The sequence below is a fragment of the Oncorhynchus tshawytscha genome, linkage group LG06 (assembly GCF_018296145.1).
Source record: "Oncorhynchus tshawytscha isolate Ot180627B linkage group LG06, Otsh_v2.0, whole genome shotgun sequence".
NCBI classification, from domain to species: domain Eukaryota; kingdom Metazoa; phylum Chordata; class Actinopteri; order Salmoniformes; family Salmonidae; genus Oncorhynchus; species Oncorhynchus tshawytscha.
Window position 1 is genome coordinate 8,449,776 of NC_056434.1, and position 19,895 is coordinate 8,469,670.

Genomic DNA, 19,895 nt, shown 5'->3' on the forward strand with positions numbered 1-19,895 from the left:
AATCCCAGAACCCCTTTGAAGCCTTTGTTCACAGGAGGTGCTTGTAGTTGCACATACATATGGGTTCAAGCTAGTTCCTGTCAGCATTTCTCTCTTTACTATGAGCTCAAGTGTGAGGGTAGGAAGAAACAGATCAGGCTTTAGACGAGTGGAGGCAGACGGGGAAGACACATCATTTAGGCCAAGGATAGAAGCCAAGGATATAGAAGCTCCATTCTTCTGATCCGGTTCTCGTGTATCATGTTCTACTACTCTAGCCCAAAGCGTCTCTTACTGGTTGTCCTCATCGTGCTGTTCAACGGTAGGCCATCTTCCTCCGTCTATGTACTGTAGATGTAGCCTACTAGAATGGCAGTGACTGTGTATGTTCGGATCAAATGTTGAAGGATTATTATTTATAAAACATTCCTGATCTGTAAAAGTTATGACTTAAACTATAGAAAAAAGGAACTTTAGTAACCCAACTCTTTATCATCGAACTCACAGGTCAGAGGTGGTGATACTCAGTAGCACAGAGTATGTATGGTATGTCTCTGAACAACCAAGATTGTACTTTTATTTCATTTTTTTTTATTTCACCTTTATTTAACCAGGTAGGCTAGTTGAGAACAAGTTCTCATTTACAACTGCGACCTGGCCAAGATAAAGCAAAGCAGTTCGACACATACAACAACACAGAGTTACACATGGAATAAACAAAACATACAGTCAATAATACAATAGAAAAAAAAGTCTATATGCAGTGTGTGCAAATGAGGTAGGATAAGGGAATTAAGGCAATAAATAGGCCATAGTGGCGAAATGGGCTGTATAATTCATCCCAATGTGTTTGTGACTTTTTGCTTGTGGATGATTTGACAAAGTGACAAGTTTTCCATAGCATTTATTTGAATTGGGGTACAGTAGGCCTATATACAGTGCCTTCAGAAAGTATTCAGACCCCTGGACTTTTTCCACGTTTTGTTGTGTTACAGCGTGAATTTAAAATTGGATTAAATTGAGATTTGTGTCACTGGCCTACACACAATACCCGTGGATCTATATCTTTAGACATTTTTACAAATTAATACAAAATGAAAAGCTTTAGTCAATAAGTATTCAACCCCTTTGTTATGGCAAGCATAAATACATTCAGGAGTTAAAATGTGCCTAACAAGTTGTTTGTGCAATAATAGTGTTTAAGATGACTTTCAAATGACTACTTCATCTCTGTAGCCCACACATACAATTACAGTGTTTCAAATGACTACCTCATCTCTGTAGCCCACACATACAATTACAGTGTTTCAAATGACTACCTCATCTCTGTAGCCCACACATACAATTACAGTGTTTCAAATGACTACCTCATCTCTGTAGCCCACACATACAATTACAGTGTTTCAAATGACTACCTCATCTCTGTAGCCCACACATACAATTACAGTGTTTCAAATGACTACCTCATCTCTGTAGCCCACACATACAATTACAGTGTTTCAAATGACTACCTCATCTCTGTAGCCCACACATACAATTACAGTGTTTCAAATGACTACCTCATCTCTGTAGCCCACACATACAATTACAGTGTTTCAAATGACTACCTCATCTCTGTAGCCCACACATACAATTACAGTGTTTCAAATGACTACCTCATCTCTGTAGCCCACACATACAATTACAGTGTTTCAAATGACTAATCTCTGACTACAATTACAGTGTTTCAAATGACTACCTCATCTCTGTAGCCCACACATACAATTACAGTGTTTCAAATGACTACCTCATCTCTGTAGCCCACACATACAATTACAGTGTTTCAAATGACTACCTCATCTCTGTAGCCCACACATACAATTACAGTGTTTCAAATGACTACCTCATCTCTGTAGCCCACACATACAATTACAGTGTTTCAAATGACTACCTCATCTCTGTAGCCCACACATACAATTACAGTGTTTCAAATGACTACCTCATCTCTGTAGCCCACACATACAATTACAGTGTTTCAAATGACTACCTCATCTCTGTAGCCCACACATACAATTACAGTGTTTCAAATGACTACCTCATCTCTGTAGCCCACACATACAATTACAGTGTTTCAAATGACTACCTCATCTCTGTAGCCCACACATACAATTACAGTTTCAAATGACTACCTCATCTCTGTAGCCCACACATACAATTACAGTGTTTCAAATGACTACCTCATCTCTGTAGCCCACACATACAATTACAGTGCCTTCCAAAAGTATTTACACCTTGACTGTTTCCACATTTTGTTGTGTTACAAAGTGGGATAAAAATGTATTTAATTGTCTTTTTGTTGTCAACGATCTACACAAAATACTCTGTAATGCAAGTATTCAACCCCCTGGGTTAATAAATGTTAGAGTCACTACTTTGTTGAAGCACATTTGGCAGCGATTACAGCTGTGAGTCCTTCTGGGCAAGTCTCTAAGAGCTTTACACACCTGGATTCTGCAACATTTCCCATGATTATTTTCAAGATTCTTCAAGCTCTGTCAAATTGGTTGTTGATCATTGCTAGACAATCCATTTTAATGTCTTGCCATAGATTTTTAAGCAGATTTAATTCAAAACTGAAACTAGGCCACTCAGGAACATTCACTGTCTTCTTGGTAAGCAACTCCAGTGTAGATTTGGCCTTGTGTTTAAGGTTATTGTCCTGCTGAAAGGTGAATTCATCTCCCAGTGTCTGGTGAAACGCAGACTGAACCAGGTTTTCCTCTAGGATTTTGCCTGTGCTTAGCTCCACTCTGTTTCCCTATTTATCCTGAAAAATTCCCCAGTCCTTAACGATTACAAGAATACACATAACATGAGGCAGCCACCTCTATACTTGAAAATAGGGCGAGTGGTACTCAGTAATGTGATGCATTGGATGTGCCGTAAACATAACACTTTGTATTCAGGACAAAAAAGTGAATTGCTTTGCCACATGTTTTGCAGTATTACTAAAGTGCCTTGTTGCAAATATTCCTTTGATCATGATGAAATTATGAATGACACTTTGGATGGTGTATCAATACACCCAGTCACTACAAAGATACAGGCATCCTTTCTAACTCAGTTGCCAGAGAGGATGGAAACTGCTCAGGGATTTCACCATGAGGTCAATGGTGACAGTTACAGAGTTTTTAATGGTTGTGAAAGGGGAAAACTGAGGATGGATCAACAACATTGTAGTTACTCCACAATACAAACCTAAATGACAGAGTAAAAAGGAAGCTTTTACAGAACACAAATATTCTAAAACATGCATCTGGTTTGCACTGGGAGACAAATTCACCTTTCAGCAGGACAATAAGCTCCAACACAAAGCCAAATGTACACTGTAGTTGCTTACCAAGATGACATTGAATGTTCCTGAGTGGCCTAATTACAGTTTTGACTTAAATCTGCTTGAAAAATCTATGGCAATACTCGGAAATGGCTGTCTAGCAATGATCAACAACCAACTCGATAGAGCTTGAAGAATTAAAAATAAATAACAATGTGCAAATATTGTACAATCCAGTTGTGTAAAGCTCTTAGAGACTTACCCAGACAGACCACAGCTGTAATCGCTGCCAAATGGGATTTTAACATGGATTGACTCAAGGGTGTCAATACTTACGTAAAGTAGATATTTCTGTATTTCATTTTAAATACATTTGCCAACATTTCTAAAAGCATGTTTTTACTTTGTCATTTCAGGGTATGGTTGAGAGAGAAAAAAATTAATTCAATCAATTTTGAATTCAGGCTGTAACACAACAGAATGTGGAATAAGTCAAGGGGTATGAATACTTTCTGAAGGCACTCTCATACCTTCTAAAAGGCATTCTAATTTTTGTAATATTTTTTTTCCACTTTGATCATAAAATGTTTTTTTATATTGCTTGGTTTATTTTTTCTATATCCCAATGAAGACATTTTTGTCCAAGAAATATTTGTGGATCATATCTCTAGTCAATGAAAACTGGTAACTGGGTTCCTGGGATGAGATAAATATACAGGAAATATAAAAAATACTGTATGCACAGTGATGAAAATATACACAACACTGTGTATATTTGATGAAGTATATTGTACTTCTCTTTTCCTACTAGCACTGACTTTAACTTCTTAATTAAAGGAGAAATGTACTTACTACGACTGTGACATGTGGTTGTCTCAACTAGATATCTTAAGACGAACGCACTAACTGTAAGTTGCTCTGGATAAGAGTGTCTGCTAAATGACTAAAATATGAATTATATTAATCATATTAAATATAAATGTACAATTAGTAATATGGAACATAGGTTTTTTTTTTTTAAGTAAAAGATGTTAAAGGTCCATTACAATATTAATTTACAATATAATTTTACATTTATATTTAATATTATTAATATAATTCATATTTTAGTCATTTAGCAGACACTCTTAGACACTGTTATCGAGAGCAATTTACAGTTAGTGTTATGCAATCAGGTGGAGATAGAAGTTATAGAAACAAGAAAATAAAACATCTTGTGTACCTAAATCATCAGGTCATGTCCTAACTTGTCGACAACTTCCTCTCTCTTTTTCAGGACACAACCGGGCAGAGAAAATGGTAGGAATCATAGGTCATGGGATCACCATCCGCTTCTCACTTCAGAACATGTCCAAAGCAAGTATTAGTAATCGGTCAATTAGTCTTTACAAAAATTATGAAAAGATCGCTGAATGTAATCATGATGTGCACAGCTGTTGCTTACAAAGCCACCTCTGCTTCTCTGAGAATAAAGAGGCCTCTTTCTTCATCCAAAATCTGACATCAGTTGACAACGGAACATATTGGATCATGTTGTTCCAAATCAATAGAGATCCTCCCATGCTAAAAAGCAATGAGGTGTCGCTTATCCTTCAATCGAATGATAACTCCGCAGGTAGGCTATAAGATCGCTCTCTTCACAGTATTATAATGTCTAGAACTAAGTCAATGTCAAGCACAAGGGTTTTCATGATACGTCACACTGTTTTTTTATTTATCTTAATTAAAGCAGTGTCCGTCCAGCCTGTATTGAACCCAGCTAAATGTACAACCTTTTTATAAGTACTATCTGTTAAAAATTCAAAACCAACCCAAGCAACCATTTTAAAGGAGCTAACTATGGACCTTTTAAAGCCTTTGGTCAAGATTGTGTTCCTTGAAGATTGATGTTCTAGACAGCATGACCCTACTCTGCTTTACCTTAATTTACTGTCTCATCTAGTTTCACCTGAGGAGCCATTTCTATTCCAGAATCCCCATCATTCACCTCTAACGCCGCAGATGATGGTATCAGCGACCGTGGAAATGCCAACAATGTATATGTCCTGATCATCTTTGCTGTTTTGGGGGTGTCCATCATAGCTCTGTTAATCGGACTGCTTGGTTGGTTCTGCTGGACCTACAAAAGGAGCACAGGTATTGAAGGGACCTATCATTATCCCTAACCATACATACCATAAGCAGGAGGTTGGTGGCACCTTAATTAGGGAGGAAGGGCATGTGGTAATGTTGGAGCGGAAAGGTATTTGTGGAAAGGTATCAACAACATCACACACATGGTTTCCATGTGTTGGACGCCAATTCCATTTACTTATGTTCCAGACATTATTATGAGGAGTCCTCCCCTCAGCAGCCTCCACTGATACCATAGTATCTCTTGTAGTTGTAATTCTTTGCAATCCAGTTAGATTAAGGCCTTGGTTCTTGTCCATCGACTTCTTTCTTTCTGCCCTTAATGTCGACACCTGGACCAAAGATACTGTATGTCTTTATTATCTGAAACATAGCTTTACAATCTTAAATCAGTCAAATCATTTTGCTTGTGTAACAGTATAGCTTCCGTCCCTCTCCTCGCCCCAATCTGGGCTCGAACCAGGGACCCTCTGCACACATCAACCACAGTCACTCACGAAGCATCGTTACCCATCGCGCCACAAAAGCCACTGCCCTTGGGGAACAAGCAAGGGGAACAACTACTCCTAGGTTTCCGAGCGAGTGACGTCACCGACTGAAACACTATTAGCGCACCACCGCTAGCTACCTAGCCATTTCACCTCGGCCACACTTGATCAAACTGACAAATGGAGTAATTCTTAAGGGAGCTGAAATCAATAGCGTTTTATTTGGGGGGGTTGAGCATCAGTAATTCAGTTTCCATCCAATTGGTGATAGATTTGAAATGCAAATATTCTAAAATCCGCAATAAAAAAGTATGCGCATTTTCCCATCAGAGATATGTTTCCATCCAATTGACTTTTTGCAGATAAAACACTGTGCGTAATCAGTTTAACCAAAAATAAAATTATCTTGCAGAAGTTTGTAATTTCCTGTTTTACTTCTGGGGGAAATGCTGTTAACAATTGTGATTACCTTTGTGCTAAGGAAGAAAATGAAGACTCCTCCCTCGCAAATGGAAACTCTCTGCAAAACCTATCCCTTCCGCTAATTTCACCACTTTTTATCATGGCCAAAAAGGACATTTTTGTTTTCAGGAATTTTTACGATATAGACAATTTGACTTTGTGGCTGTGAAATCTAGTGAAAACCATTTATCATCTGCACACAGGCTTGAAAATCACCACACAAGTTTAAGAACCGCCTTCGCCCAATCCTGATTCGTTCAAATAATCAGTGTAGTCAAAAACAGGAACTAATGCTGCTTGTATTCACATAATTCTACTTGTGCCTTGACAGATTGTCACTGTTTCATCTATCCACAAGAATCTGTCCATGAGTGATTAGGCTGTGCATGATGATGTAGTGCACATAAAAATAACAATTAAACAATGCAATTAATTTCCCATGTATCAAATCAAAAATACAAGTTAAATGGGTTTCCGTCGTATTTTCAACTCTACTGATGCTTTTGTAAAAACAAATGCCTCATTATAAATATCGATTATTGTGGACCAACGAGCGAGATTATTTTTATTTGTCAAACGGAAGCCAAGTATCGATCCTCATGTCACCCGAATAACAATTGAAGACCCTCAATATTTAGTTGAAAGGAGCACCAACCTCATCATTGTGCACTTTCACCACCCTGTGAAGTTCATGATAATTTATTTCATCTGTAGCCTTAAGAAGTCTTTTACTGCACCCGTGCTTCAATCTATGTAACATAATTAAAGAAAATCCCCGTAGGGCCTCCCGAGTGGCCCAGCGGTCTAAGGCAATGCATCACAGTGCTAGAGGTGTCACTACAGACCCGGGCTGTATCACAACTGGCTGTGATCGGGAATCCCATAGGGCAGCACACAATTGGCCCAGCATCATCCGGGTTAGGGGAGTGCTCATCGCGCTCTAGTGACTCCTTGTGGCGGGCCAGGTACCTGCAGGCTGACCCCAGTCATCAGTTGAATAATGTTTCCTGCGGTGGGTGTTAAGGAGCGTGGTTTGGTGGGTCATGTTTCGGAAGACTCGTGACTCCACCTTTGCCTCCCGAGCCCATTGGGACATTGCAGCGATGAGACAAGATCAAAATTGGGAAGATTATAATAATGAAACAAAAAATCCCCATCAAAATCCATCAGTACTAGAGATATGTTTTTTTTTTGTATGGGGCTGCATCTCCACATCTGCAGTGGAAGGTGACCGAGCTACAGTGGTGTTTGTCAGACCACATCCTAAAAATCTGTCTTCTCACAAAAACATCTGTAGCGTCTGAGCTACAAACTAATATGACCACACTACGGAAAGGGGAGACTAACACAAAAATGATGGTGTTCTTCATTTTTGCTCTACGACCTCCATAAGTTTCATGGGAATCGTCTGAAGGTAACCCATCCAAATGAATGGAAGTAGTGTATGGAGATCGTTTTGTATAGTAGTAATGGCAAAATGCCATAGATTTGGTTATATCTAATGGAGTACTACATTTTCAAAATGTAATAGCTAAATGATCCCACTGGTAGTGGGAGGACCACACAACATATCATTGTGTGACTCCAAGTTTACTTCAATATAATGCTTATTATATCAACATTTGTGCATAATGGCATTTCTACTGCCATTTTTTTGCATAATTCATTTTACAGACACAAAAAGATCCCATCATCCCATTTTGTATCGTCGACATTTGCAAAACTAACAAATTTGCTCTTTCCATCAGGCCATTCTTTATCAGATGTACTTTTACTTGCATGAAAATGCTGGATGGAAACCTTGTTAGTGAGATGAAATACATCCCTTCGTATGAGCCACTGTTGCAGTTTCACATGCATGACTCACGCACTTTGATACGAGCCTCCTTTAACCAGAGGAAATAACCACCTACACAGAGAATTCAAATTAGCACAGAGACAGGGAGAAAAATTGCAAACTGTTTGTTTTCACAAATGCTGTCTCAAACTCTCGTTTGCTTTTCTCCTGACCCACTTCAAAACAGAGCATCGTGTTTCTTTGATGTGTTTTTTGGTATCCCCCCACATGTCATGTTTTGTACCTCCTTGAACAAATGCCTTCTCAAGCACTACTATGTACCAGTAGAAAAGTTTATCTTTCCATCCAGCGACTTCATCTGACTTTGAGGAAAGTGTCACTGACTCAGGTTGTATGCAGATACAAGCAGCACAACACTGCAAAGGTCAACTGGACTACTAGAGTCCATTGGATATGAATAGAATAACTGTTCTCATCTTCAACCCCTAATACTATAGGCCATGATCTTATATCATCTTGTATCAGTGGTGGTAGGTGCCGTTTAAGATGAGGAAGGATGTTGTTGTTTTTTTTCTTCTTGAACATTTCTATTTCAGCATATCAGATGACTCTCACTCAAATTCCATTCACCCAGTTCTAATGTAACATTGATAGATTTTTGGCTATACTCTACTTTTCCCAATGCCCCATCATGAGGTTGCTACAACCTAGGCTATAAATGAAAGTTTACAACGTAAGTGCACACAGGTCGAGAGACAAATTTGATGTGACAGACAGTGACAGACTTTCCTGCATGTAGCTGATATAGGGTGTAATCATTAGTCCAACAGTTGCAAACAAGAGTTTCTATTGGATAAATTCAGGTATGTTTAAGAAACGTTTTTCAACAGAATCTGATGAACGCGTAAACACAGTTCACTTTCATGGAAGCCACGTCCTATGCGCTCTCCTTCTCTCACCTCTTCACTTCGCTTGTGGACTTCAATGCACAATACATCAGCTGTATGTGACCAGGCGAAAAAACCTTTCCAAGTCAAACCGCTACACACAGCCTACCATGTCACCATATTAGCTAAAGTAATGTCATAGTCAGCATAGCTAATAGAACTAACTTGTTAGTAAACCCGCTACAATCATGCAGTAATGTACAGTCAGTAAGCAGTTACACCAGCTGCAATAAATTAGTTATACCAAAAGCTTAACTTGACTTCCAGTGTTGTGTAGCCAGCTAGCTAACATAGCATACCTCTGTTTGTGCAAGGTGTTTTAGTAGGCTGAAAGTGGAACAAAATGACACTCTCTCTCTCTCCATTTCTCTCTTTCAACTCCTTCATTTGGAAATGTATTTGTTCAAAACTCTTAAACTATTGGCTTTCTTTATGTTTGAGTCAACTACTCACCACATTTTATACACTGCAGTGCTAGCTAGCTGTAGCTTATGCTTTCAGTACTAGATTCATTATCTGATCCTTTGATTTGGTGGACAACACTACAGTTCATACTGCAAGAGCTCTGATAGGCTGGAGGATGTCCTCCGGAAGTTGTCATAATTACTTTGTAAGTCTATGGAAGGTGCTGAGAACCAGGAGCCTCCTAGGTTTTGTATTGTGAAGTCAATGTGCCCAGAGGAGTTTTAGTGACAAAATGCAGGATCATTTGTCTATGATTAACACATAGTAAAATCTGTATCTTGTGTCCAGAACGGGACCAGCAAGAGAACCTCAAGGCCAAGCAACAGGTAAGATCACACTCTATTGGTGTCTCTCAGAGTCCTGGTCATTCTTTGGTTTGTTACAATTTTGACACATTTGCTTAGCAACAACCTTAAGCCAAATTCCTAATACAAAGTTTAAAAAAAATAATGCTTCAATGTTTTTATTTTGACAGATTTATTAGATCAAAAACAATAAATTGCAAAGGTTCTGTTTTATAAAATGCATACTGTATACATTTTCAGGGGTCAGGAGAGGCGTCCACCTCCATGTCTGTCTATTCTGTAGAATACGGTGTGCTGGACTTCAACAGTAGACCCAATGGAGAAGAGGCGAACAGGCATGGGAGGGAGAGGGAGGGAGGAGTGGTAAGGTCTGCAGAGACAGTGGAATATGCTGCAATCACCTTTCCCCCACAACAAAGGGTGTCATACGGGAGATAGTGAGTCATCTGAAACTCTATTAAATACAAACAGCGTTGTCTGATTTTAGCTGAATGCCATCAACATATGGAACAGGTGCTGAGAGAATGATGCTGCGGTTGATGTGTCACTCTGAGGTGATAGATACCGTAAGAATGGAAATACTTAGTCCCGTATTAATAAAAACACCCTCCCTGTGGCTATGCGTGACTGTACCCTACTGGAAATACTTTTTTTTTAAACGTTGTAGATACAATAACCCATTTGACTGTAAAACAAATGTCATTTTAACGTTTTTTTTTTTGTTATTGTTTTTTTTTTATAAAGTCATGGAACATTAATTGTGTGTAAAATTTCCGGTAGGGTTTGCACAGATAAATACACCTTTTAATAGGGTATTTTTTTTTCACAGAGTGTCATGTTGTTTGTTTACTCTGACACTATTCCTTTTACCAGAAGTATCTGGGGGGATTTTACAAAAGAATTAGCATGGTCCTCTGCAATCCAACTAAGTTCTCATTAAATGGAGTTTACTTCACAGATGTTTTTTTTTTCATCCCTCAATGGTTTGAAATTCACAATGATTGACATACATGTATACTGGGAAAATCAAGTTTCAAATAAATTATTTTGTATAATAGGTGATCATATCACACGGATTACATGATCTAATCGAGCTCTTTCACGGATGTTGTTTTTTAGACTTTCAATGGCGCTCATGTAACAGTTTCTAATGTTTCCAGACAAATGCAGCGCATCAAGTGCTGTAATCTTGACACGATCAGTCTAGCGGAAGCCTCGAAGCATGGAGGATTTGGAGGATTTTCATTTGAATGTATCACTGGCAATTGCTATTAGGCAATGTTTGTGCAGAGTTACTCTGTCCAGTGTCTGTGTTCTTTTGCCCGTCTTAATCTTTTTTTTTTTATTGGCCAGTCTGAGATATGGCTTTTTCTTTGCAACTCTGCCTAGAAGGCCAGCATCCCATAGTTGCCTCTTCACTGTTGATGTTGAGACTGGTGTTTTGCGGGTACTATTTAATGAAGCTGCCAGTTGAGGACTTGTGAGGCGTCAGTTTCTCAAACAAGACACTCTTGTCCTCTTGTTCAGTTGTGCACCCGGGCCTCCCACTCCTCTTTCTATTCTGGTTAGAGCCAGTTTGTGCTGTTCTGTAAAGGGAGTATTACACAGCGTTGCACGAGATCTTCAGTTTCTTGGCAATTTCTCGCATGGAATAGCCTTCTTTTCTCAGAACAAGAATAGACTGACGAGTTTCAGAAGAAACTTCTTTTTTTTTGACCATTTTGAACCTGTAATCAAACCCACAAATGCTGATGCTCTAGATACTCAACTAGTCTAAAAAGGCCAGTTTTATAGCTTCTTTAATCAGTACAACAGTTTTCAGCTGTGCTAACATAATTTCAAAAGGGTTTTCTAATGATCAATTAGCCTTTTAAAATCATAAACTTGGATTAGCTAACACAACTTGCCATTGGAACAAAGGTGTGATGGTTGCTGATAATGGGCCTCTGTACGCCTATATTCCATTAAAAAAAAACATAAATTTCCAGCTACAATAGTCATTTACAACATTAACAATGTCTACACTGTATTTCTGATCAATTTGATGTTATTTTAATGGACAAAAAAATGTGTTTTTCTTTCAAAAACAAGCACATTTCTAAGTGACCCCAAACTTTTGAATGGTCGTGTATCTTAATAGCACTAAACACAAATCGCATTTCATAAATCTTTGTTCATTCTCATGATTTTAAACCCCTTAACCCCAAAATGTCTCCAAGTTTTCAGCATCATTGTGAAGCTCTAGTTATTTTGTTGCTTTGACAAAGTCATTTCTGAAGATTTTATTTATTTAATGTGATTAGTGAATCATTTACGTCTGTCCTTCATTTTAATGTTGAACTGAACTCTCATTTTTATCATGGTGAAACTATTCCCTTTTTCTTTTAAAATCTAAACATCAAACAAACAGTCATAGTGTAAAAGCAGGTGAGCTGGTTCTTCTCTGTGTCCATTTTCTGGTGTTTTGTGAAAAACTAAGCGTGTCTACCCATATCATAGTAACGACAAGGGGGTGCCTGAAGCATCTTCTGAGACCTTACTGAGAACATTTACTGTATGTTATGAAGTTGTAAGGGTTAAAAAAAACAACACAGAACTGCATGTGAAAGGTGTGAAATACTATGTTATATATATATACTATGTTAGTATTTTTTTGTGAAGCTTGCATTAAATTGCCACTTTCTCATAGCATATGCTCCAGTGTTAAATTTAACACTATCCCAGTGTCTATACGAGTACACACTTTCAGGGTTAAATTAACACACTCCTTATTGTGAAGCCTTATTTGCATATTTCCCAGAGTGCATGTAAGAACTAATTCGTTGTCACTAGCAAATACAGTCATGGGTGGTAACTACAATTCTTTAACATTCATTCAATTTTTAGAGTGTGTGGCCTTCCTCTTATCTCAGGACTAGCAGCCTGTCCATGAGGTGTACTTGTACATCAAGCTACCTTGGGCTAAAGAAACAGGAAATAAGATCCTGTCCCAACCATTCTAGCTCAGACAAGGCTTGGGATATGTTTACTGTATCTCAGTATTTAATTTATACAGAATGGGGGTTATTTAATCCAGTGAGGCATTTAACATAATATCATGTCAGCATATTACCAGTCAGATAGAAGGGCAATAAGGACAATAGCAGGCACAAAGATGATAGGAGAGGGTGAAAAGGGGTATCCCCTTTTCCTGACTTGTCTCCCAGTCTCTGCCGCTGAAAAACATCCCCACAGCAAGATGCTTCCACCACCATGCTTCACTGTAGGAATGGTGCCTGGTTTCCTCCAGACATGAAGCTTGGCATTCAGGCCAAATAGTTCAATCTTGGTTTCATCAGACCAGAGAATCATGTTTCTTATGGTGTAAGAGTCTTTAGGTGCCTTTTGGCAAACTCCAAGCCGGCTGTCATGTGCCTTTTACTGATTGGCATCCGTCTGGCCACTCTACCATAAAGGCCTGATTGGTGGAGTGCTGCAGAGATGGTTAGCCTTCTGGAAAGTTCTCCCATCCCCACAGAAGAACTCTAGAGCTCTGTCAGAGTGACCATCAGGTTCTTGCTCACCTCCCTGACCAAGGCCATTCTCCTCCGATTGCTCAGTTTGGCCTGGCGGCCAGCTCTACGAAGAGTCTTGGTGGTTCCGAACTTCTTCCCTTTAAGAATGATGGAGATCACTGTGTTCTTGGGGACGTTCAATGCTGCAGAAATGTTTGCCACCCTTCCCCAGATCTGTGCCTCAACTATATCCTGTCTTGGAGCTCAATTCCTTCGACTTCATGGCTTGGTTTTTGCTCTGACATGCACTGTCAACTGTGGGACCTTATATAGACTGGTGTGTGCCTTTCCAAATCATGTCCAATCCATTGAATTTACCACAGGAGGACTTCAATCAAGTTGTAGAAACATCTCAAGGATGATCAATGGAAACAGGATGCACCTGAACTCAATTTCAAGTCTCATAGCACAGGGTCTGAATACTTATGTAAATAAGGTATTTCTGTAAAAAAAAAAGAAGACATTTGCAAGAATTCTACAAACCTGTTTACGCTTTGTCATTTATGGGGTGTAGATTGCTGATTTTTATTTATTGAATACATTTTAGAATAAGGCTGTAACGTAACATAATGTGAAAAAAGTAAAGTGTTGTGAATGCTTTCCGAAGGCACTGTAAATAGCACCCATCCTTTTGTTTCTATATTTCCATCACCTTCATGAGGCGTGTTACCAAGTGTTTGTCGCTCGCAGCTTGTGGTGTGTGATGCAGACTGAATCGTTAATAAACACCACCTCTGGCTCTGCACAAGATCTCAAGCGTGCAGGTCGCATATCTCTTTGACAAAAAACTGTTGCCCCATCAGCCCACAATCTAACCACGCCACACTCCATAGCTGTGTTGTCAGCACGTTTACCACAAGATTTTTCTCTCTTACTGTTAGTATTAGCAAACAGGTCTAATTTTCCTAATACAAACTTGACCTTGATAACTACAGAGTATGTTGAGAACTAGTTGAGATCAACATAAAGCATCTGAATTTCCAATTGGCGTCACCAGAAAATGCAGAGCAACACAACACAGAGCAATATAGTGAAGTTGGAAACTTCTCATTAGTCATTTCAGTATGGTCTGATCATGTGTTGATCAGAGTGTTGTACACTACAGAGTACATGTAATATCAGATGACAAGATGGCGCCGACAGAGATGGTCGCCTCACTTCAGGTCCTTACGAAACTATGCAGTAATTTGTTTTTTATGTATTATTTCTTACATTGTTAGCCCAGAAAAGCACAAGTGTTATTACATACAGCCGGAAAGAACAATTGGATATAAAAGCGAAGTCAATTTACCAACATTTACGACCAGGAACACGACTTTCTCGAAGCGGATCCTTTGTTTGGCCCTCCACCCTGGACATGGGATCTAATCCCAGAGGCCGTCACAAAACAATGCGGTCGCCGCAGTTCGAGGCAGACGAAGCGGCCTACTGGTCAGACTTAGAAGGCGAGCACACCATCCACCACTTCCGAGCATATTACTTGCCAATGTCCAATCTCTAGACAACAAGGTGGACGAAATTAGCGCACAAGTTGCCTTCCAGAGAGGCATCAGAGATTGAAACATTCTCTGTTTCACGGAAACATGGCTCACTCTGAATATGTTGTCAGAGTCGGTACAGCCACCTGGTTTCTTCATGCATCGCGCCGACAGAAGAAGTGCGGGGGGTGTATGCCTTATGATTAACAACTCATGGTGTAATCAGAACAACATACAGGAACTCAAGTCCTTTTTTTCACCTGACCTAGAGTTCCTTTGATTATAGTCACAGCCGTGGATATCCCCCGCAAGCAGATACCTTGACGGTCCTGAAAGAACTTCACAGGACTCCATGTAAACTGAAAACCATATATCCTGAGGCTGCATATATTGTAGCTGGGGATTTTAACAAAGCTAATCTGAGATCAAGGCTTCCTAAATTCTATCAGCATATCGAATGCGCGACACGAGCTGGTAGCATTCTGGACCATTGCTTCTCTAACAACCGCGATGCATACAAAGCCCTCCCCCGCCATCCCTTCGGAAAATCTGACCATGACTCCATTTTGTTGCATCCATCCTATAGGCAGAAACTAAAACAGGAAACGCCCATGCTCAGGTCTATCCAACGCTGGTCTGACCAATCGGAATCCCCGCTTCAAGATTGGGACTGGGATATGTTCCGGGTAGCCTCAGACAATAACATTGACGTATACGCGAGTTTATTAGCAAGTGCATCGGAGATGTTGTACCCACTGTGACTATTTAAACCTTCCCTAACCAGAAACTGTGGATTGATGGCAGCATTAGCACAAAACTGAAAGCGCGAACCACTGATTTTAATCATGACAAGGCGACTGGAAACATGACTGAATACAAACAGTGTAGTTATTCCCTCTGCAAGGCAATCAAACAAGCAAAGCGTCAATATAGAGACAAAATAGAGTCGCAATTCTATGGCTCAAACGCAAGACATATGTGGCAGGGTCTACAGACAATCACGGATTACAAAAAGAAAACCAGCCCCTGTCACGTTCTGACCTTAGTTCCTTTGTTTTGTCTTTTGTTTTAGTATGGTCAGGGTGTGAGTTGGGTGGGTTGTCTATGTTAGTTTGTCTATTTTTAGTTTATTTTTTATTTCACCTTTCTTTAACCAGGTAGGCTAGTTGAGAACAAGTTCTCATTTTCAACTGCGACCTGGCCAAGATAAAGCATAGCAGTGTGAACAGACAACACAGAGTTACACATGGAGTAAACAATTAACAAGTCAATAACACAGTAGAAAAAAAGAGAGTCTATATACATTGTGTGCAAAAGGCATGAGGAGGTAGGCGAATAATTACAATTTTGCAGATTAACACTGGAGTGATAAATGATCAGATGGTCATGTACAGGTAGAGATATTGGTGTGAGAGCAGAAAAGTAAATAAATAAAAACAGTATGGGGATGAGGTAGGTAAAAATGGGTGGGCTATTAACCGATAGACTATGATTTTCTATTTCTGTGTTTGGCCTGGTATGGTTCTCAATCAGAGCCAGCTGTCAATCGTTGTCCCTGATTGAGAACCATATTTAGGTAGCCTGTTTTCCATTGTGTTTTGGTGGGTGGTTATTTTCTGTTTAGTGTTGTGTTGCACCTTACAGAACTGTTCGTTGGTTGTTTATTGTTTTGTTTTCAGTGTTCATTAAAATATTTAAAATATGAACACTTAACACGCTGCACCTTGGTCCTCTTCTCCTTCCCCAGACGACAAGCATTACAGCCCCATCTCGGACATCGACGTCTTGCTCACAGACAAATTAAACAACTTCTTTGCTCGCTTTGAGGACAACACAGTGCCACTGACACGGGCCGCTACCAAACACTGTAGGCTCTCCTTCTCCGTGGCCGACATGAGTAAAACATTTAAACACGTTAACCCTCGCAAGGCTGCCGGCCCAGACGGCCGCATCCTCAGAGCATGCGCAGACCGGCTGGCTGGTGTATTTACGGACATATTCTATCAATCCCTATCCCAATCTGCTGTCCCCACATTCTTCAAGATGGATACCATTGTTCCTGTTCCTAGGAAAGCTAAGGTAACTGAACTGAATGACTAACACCCTGTAGCACTCACTTCTGTCATCATGAAGTGCTTTGAGAGACTAGTCAAGGATCATATCACCTTTACCCTACCTGATACCCTAGACCCACTCCAATTCACTTACCGCCCCAATAGGTCCACAGACGATGCAATCACCATCACACTGTCTATATGCCATCTGAACAAGAGGAATACCTATGTAAGAATGCTGTTCATTGACTACAGCTCAGCATAGTACCCTTCAAACTCGCCATTAAACTTGAGACCCTGGGTCTCGACCCCACCCTGGGCAACTAGGTCCTGGACTTTCTGACAGGCCGCCCCCAGGTGGTGAAGATAGGAAACATCCCCACCCCGCTGATCCTCAACACTGAGGCCCCACAAGGGTGCATTCTCAGTCCTCTCCTGTACTCCCTGTTCACCCATGACTGTGTGGCCATGCAGGCCTCCAACTCAATCATCAAGTTTGCAGACAACACTACAGTGGTAGGCTTGATTACCAACAACCACGAGACGGCCTACAGGGAGGAGGTAAGGGACCTCAGAGTGTGGTGTCAGGAAATAACCTCTCACTCAACATCAACAAAACAAAGGAGATGATTGTGGACTTCAGGAAACAGCAGACGGAGCACCCCCCACCCCCCTATCCACATCGACGGGACAGTAGTGGAGAAGGTGGAAAGTTTTAAGTTCCTTGGCGTACACACCATAGACAAACTGAAATTGTCCACCCACACAGACAGTGAAGGAGGCTCCTCAGGTGGCTGAAGAAATTCGACTTGTCATCTAAAACACTCGCAAACTTTTACAGATGCACAATCGGCGGTATCACCGCCTGGTACAGCAACTGCACCGGCCTCAACCGTAAGGCTCGCCAGAGGGTTGTGTGGTCTGCACAATGCATAACCGGGGGCAAACTACCTGCCCTCCAGGACACCTACAGCACCCGATGTCACAGGAAGGCCAAAAAGATAATCAAGGACAACAACCACCCGAGCCACTGCCTGTTCACCCCGCTAACATCCAGAATGTGAGGTCAGTACAGGTGCATCAAAGCTGGGACCAAGAGACTGAAAAACATCTATCCCAAGGCCATCAGACTGTTAAACAGCCAACACTAACATAGAGGCTGTTGCCAACATACAGACTCAAATCTCTAGCAACTTTAATAAATCGATTTAAAAAGATATCACTAGTCACTTTAAGTGACACCACTTTAATAATGTTTACATATCCTACATTACTCATCTCATATGTTTATTTTTATTATTTTGTTTTTTCTCCCCAATTGGTAGTTACAGTCTTGTCTCATTGCAGAAACACCCGTACAGACTCGGGTTAGGTGAAGGTCAAGAGCCGTGCATCCTCCGAAACACAACCCAACCAAGCCACATTGCTTCTTGACACAATGCCCACTTAACCCAGAAGCCAGCCCCACCAACGTGTCGGAGGAAACACTGTACACCTGGCGACCGTGCACTGAACCCAGCCCACCACAGGAATCGTTAGTGAGCGATGGGATAATGAAATCCCTGCCTGCCAAACCCTTCCCTAACCCGGACGACGCTGGGCCAATTGTGCGCCGCCCCATGGGTCTCCCGGTCACGACAGAGCATGAACTCGAACCCAGAATCTCTAGTGGCAGAGCAGTGCCTTAGACCACTGCACCACTCAGAAGGCCCCACTCATCTCATATGTATATACTGTATTCTGTACCATCTAATGCATCTTGCCTATGCCGCACGGCCAATGCTCATCCATATACAGTGGGGCAAAAAAATATTTAGTCAGCCACCAATTGTGCAAGTTCTCCCACTTAAAAAGATGAGAGAGGCCTGTAATTTTCATCATAGGTACACTTCAACTATGACAGACAAAATGAGAAAAAAAATCCAGAAAATCACATTGTAGGATTTTTAATTAATTTACTTTTATTGCAATTTTTCCAACAATTGTTTACAGACAGATTGTTTCACTTATAATTCACTGTATCACAATTCCAGTGGGTCAGAAGTTTACATACACTAAGTTGATTGTGCCTTTAAACAGCTTCCATAAATTCCATAAAATTCCATAAAATAATGTCATGGCTTTAGAAGCTTTGACAGGCTAATTGACATCATTTGAGTCAATTGGAGGTGTACCTGTGGATGTATTTCAAGGCCTACCTTCAAACCCAGTGCCTCTTTGCTTGACATCATGGGGAAATCAAAAGAAATCAACTAAGACCTCAGAAGGAAATTGTAGACCTCCATAAGTCGGGTTCATCCTTGGGAGCAATTTCCAAACACCCGAAGGTACCACGTTCATCTGTACAAACAATAGTACGCAAGTATAAACACCATGGGACCGCACAGCCGTCATTCTGCTCAGGAAGGAGACGCGTTCTGTCTCCTAGAGATGAACGCACTTTGGTGCAAAAAGTGCAAATCAATCCCAGAACAACAGCAAAGAATCTTGTGAAGATGCTGGAAGAAACAGGTACAAAAGTATCTATATCCACAGTAAAATGAGTCCTATATTGACATAACCTGAAAGGCTGCTCAGCAAGGAAGAAGCCACTGCTCCAAAACGGCCATAAAAAAAGGCAGACTATGGTTTGCAACTGCACATGGGGACAAAGATCGTACTTTGTGGAGAAATGTCCTCTGGTCTGATGAAACAAAAATAGAAATGTTTGGCCATAATGACCATCGTTATGTTTGGAGAAAAGGGCGGAGGCTTGCAAGCCGAATAACACCATCCCAACCGTGAAGCACAGGGGTGGCAGCATCATGTTGTGGGGGTGCTTTGCTCCAGGAGGGACTGATGCACTTCACAAATTAGATGGCATCATGAGGGAGGAAAAGTATGTGGATATATTGAAGCAACATCTCAAGACATCAGTCA

The 19,895-nt window shown here is 40.5% G+C and overlaps 1 protein-coding gene across 1 annotated transcript; it reads left to right on the forward strand.

Moving 5' to 3' along the window:
* The first annotated feature begins 85 nt into the window (after positions 1–85).
* On the forward strand, positions 86–11,259 carry LOC112251973. Its single transcript, XM_024422839.2, has 5 exons — positions 86–301; positions 4,569–4,907; positions 5,264–5,428; positions 9,874–9,911; positions 10,131–11,259. Exons 1-5 carry the CDS (start codon positions 241–243, stop codon positions 10,326–10,328), a joined length of 801 nt encoding a protein of 266 aa, XP_024278607.1. The 5' UTR covers positions 86–240; the 3' UTR covers positions 10,329–11,259.
* Positions 11,260–19,895: the final 8,636 nt, after the last annotated feature.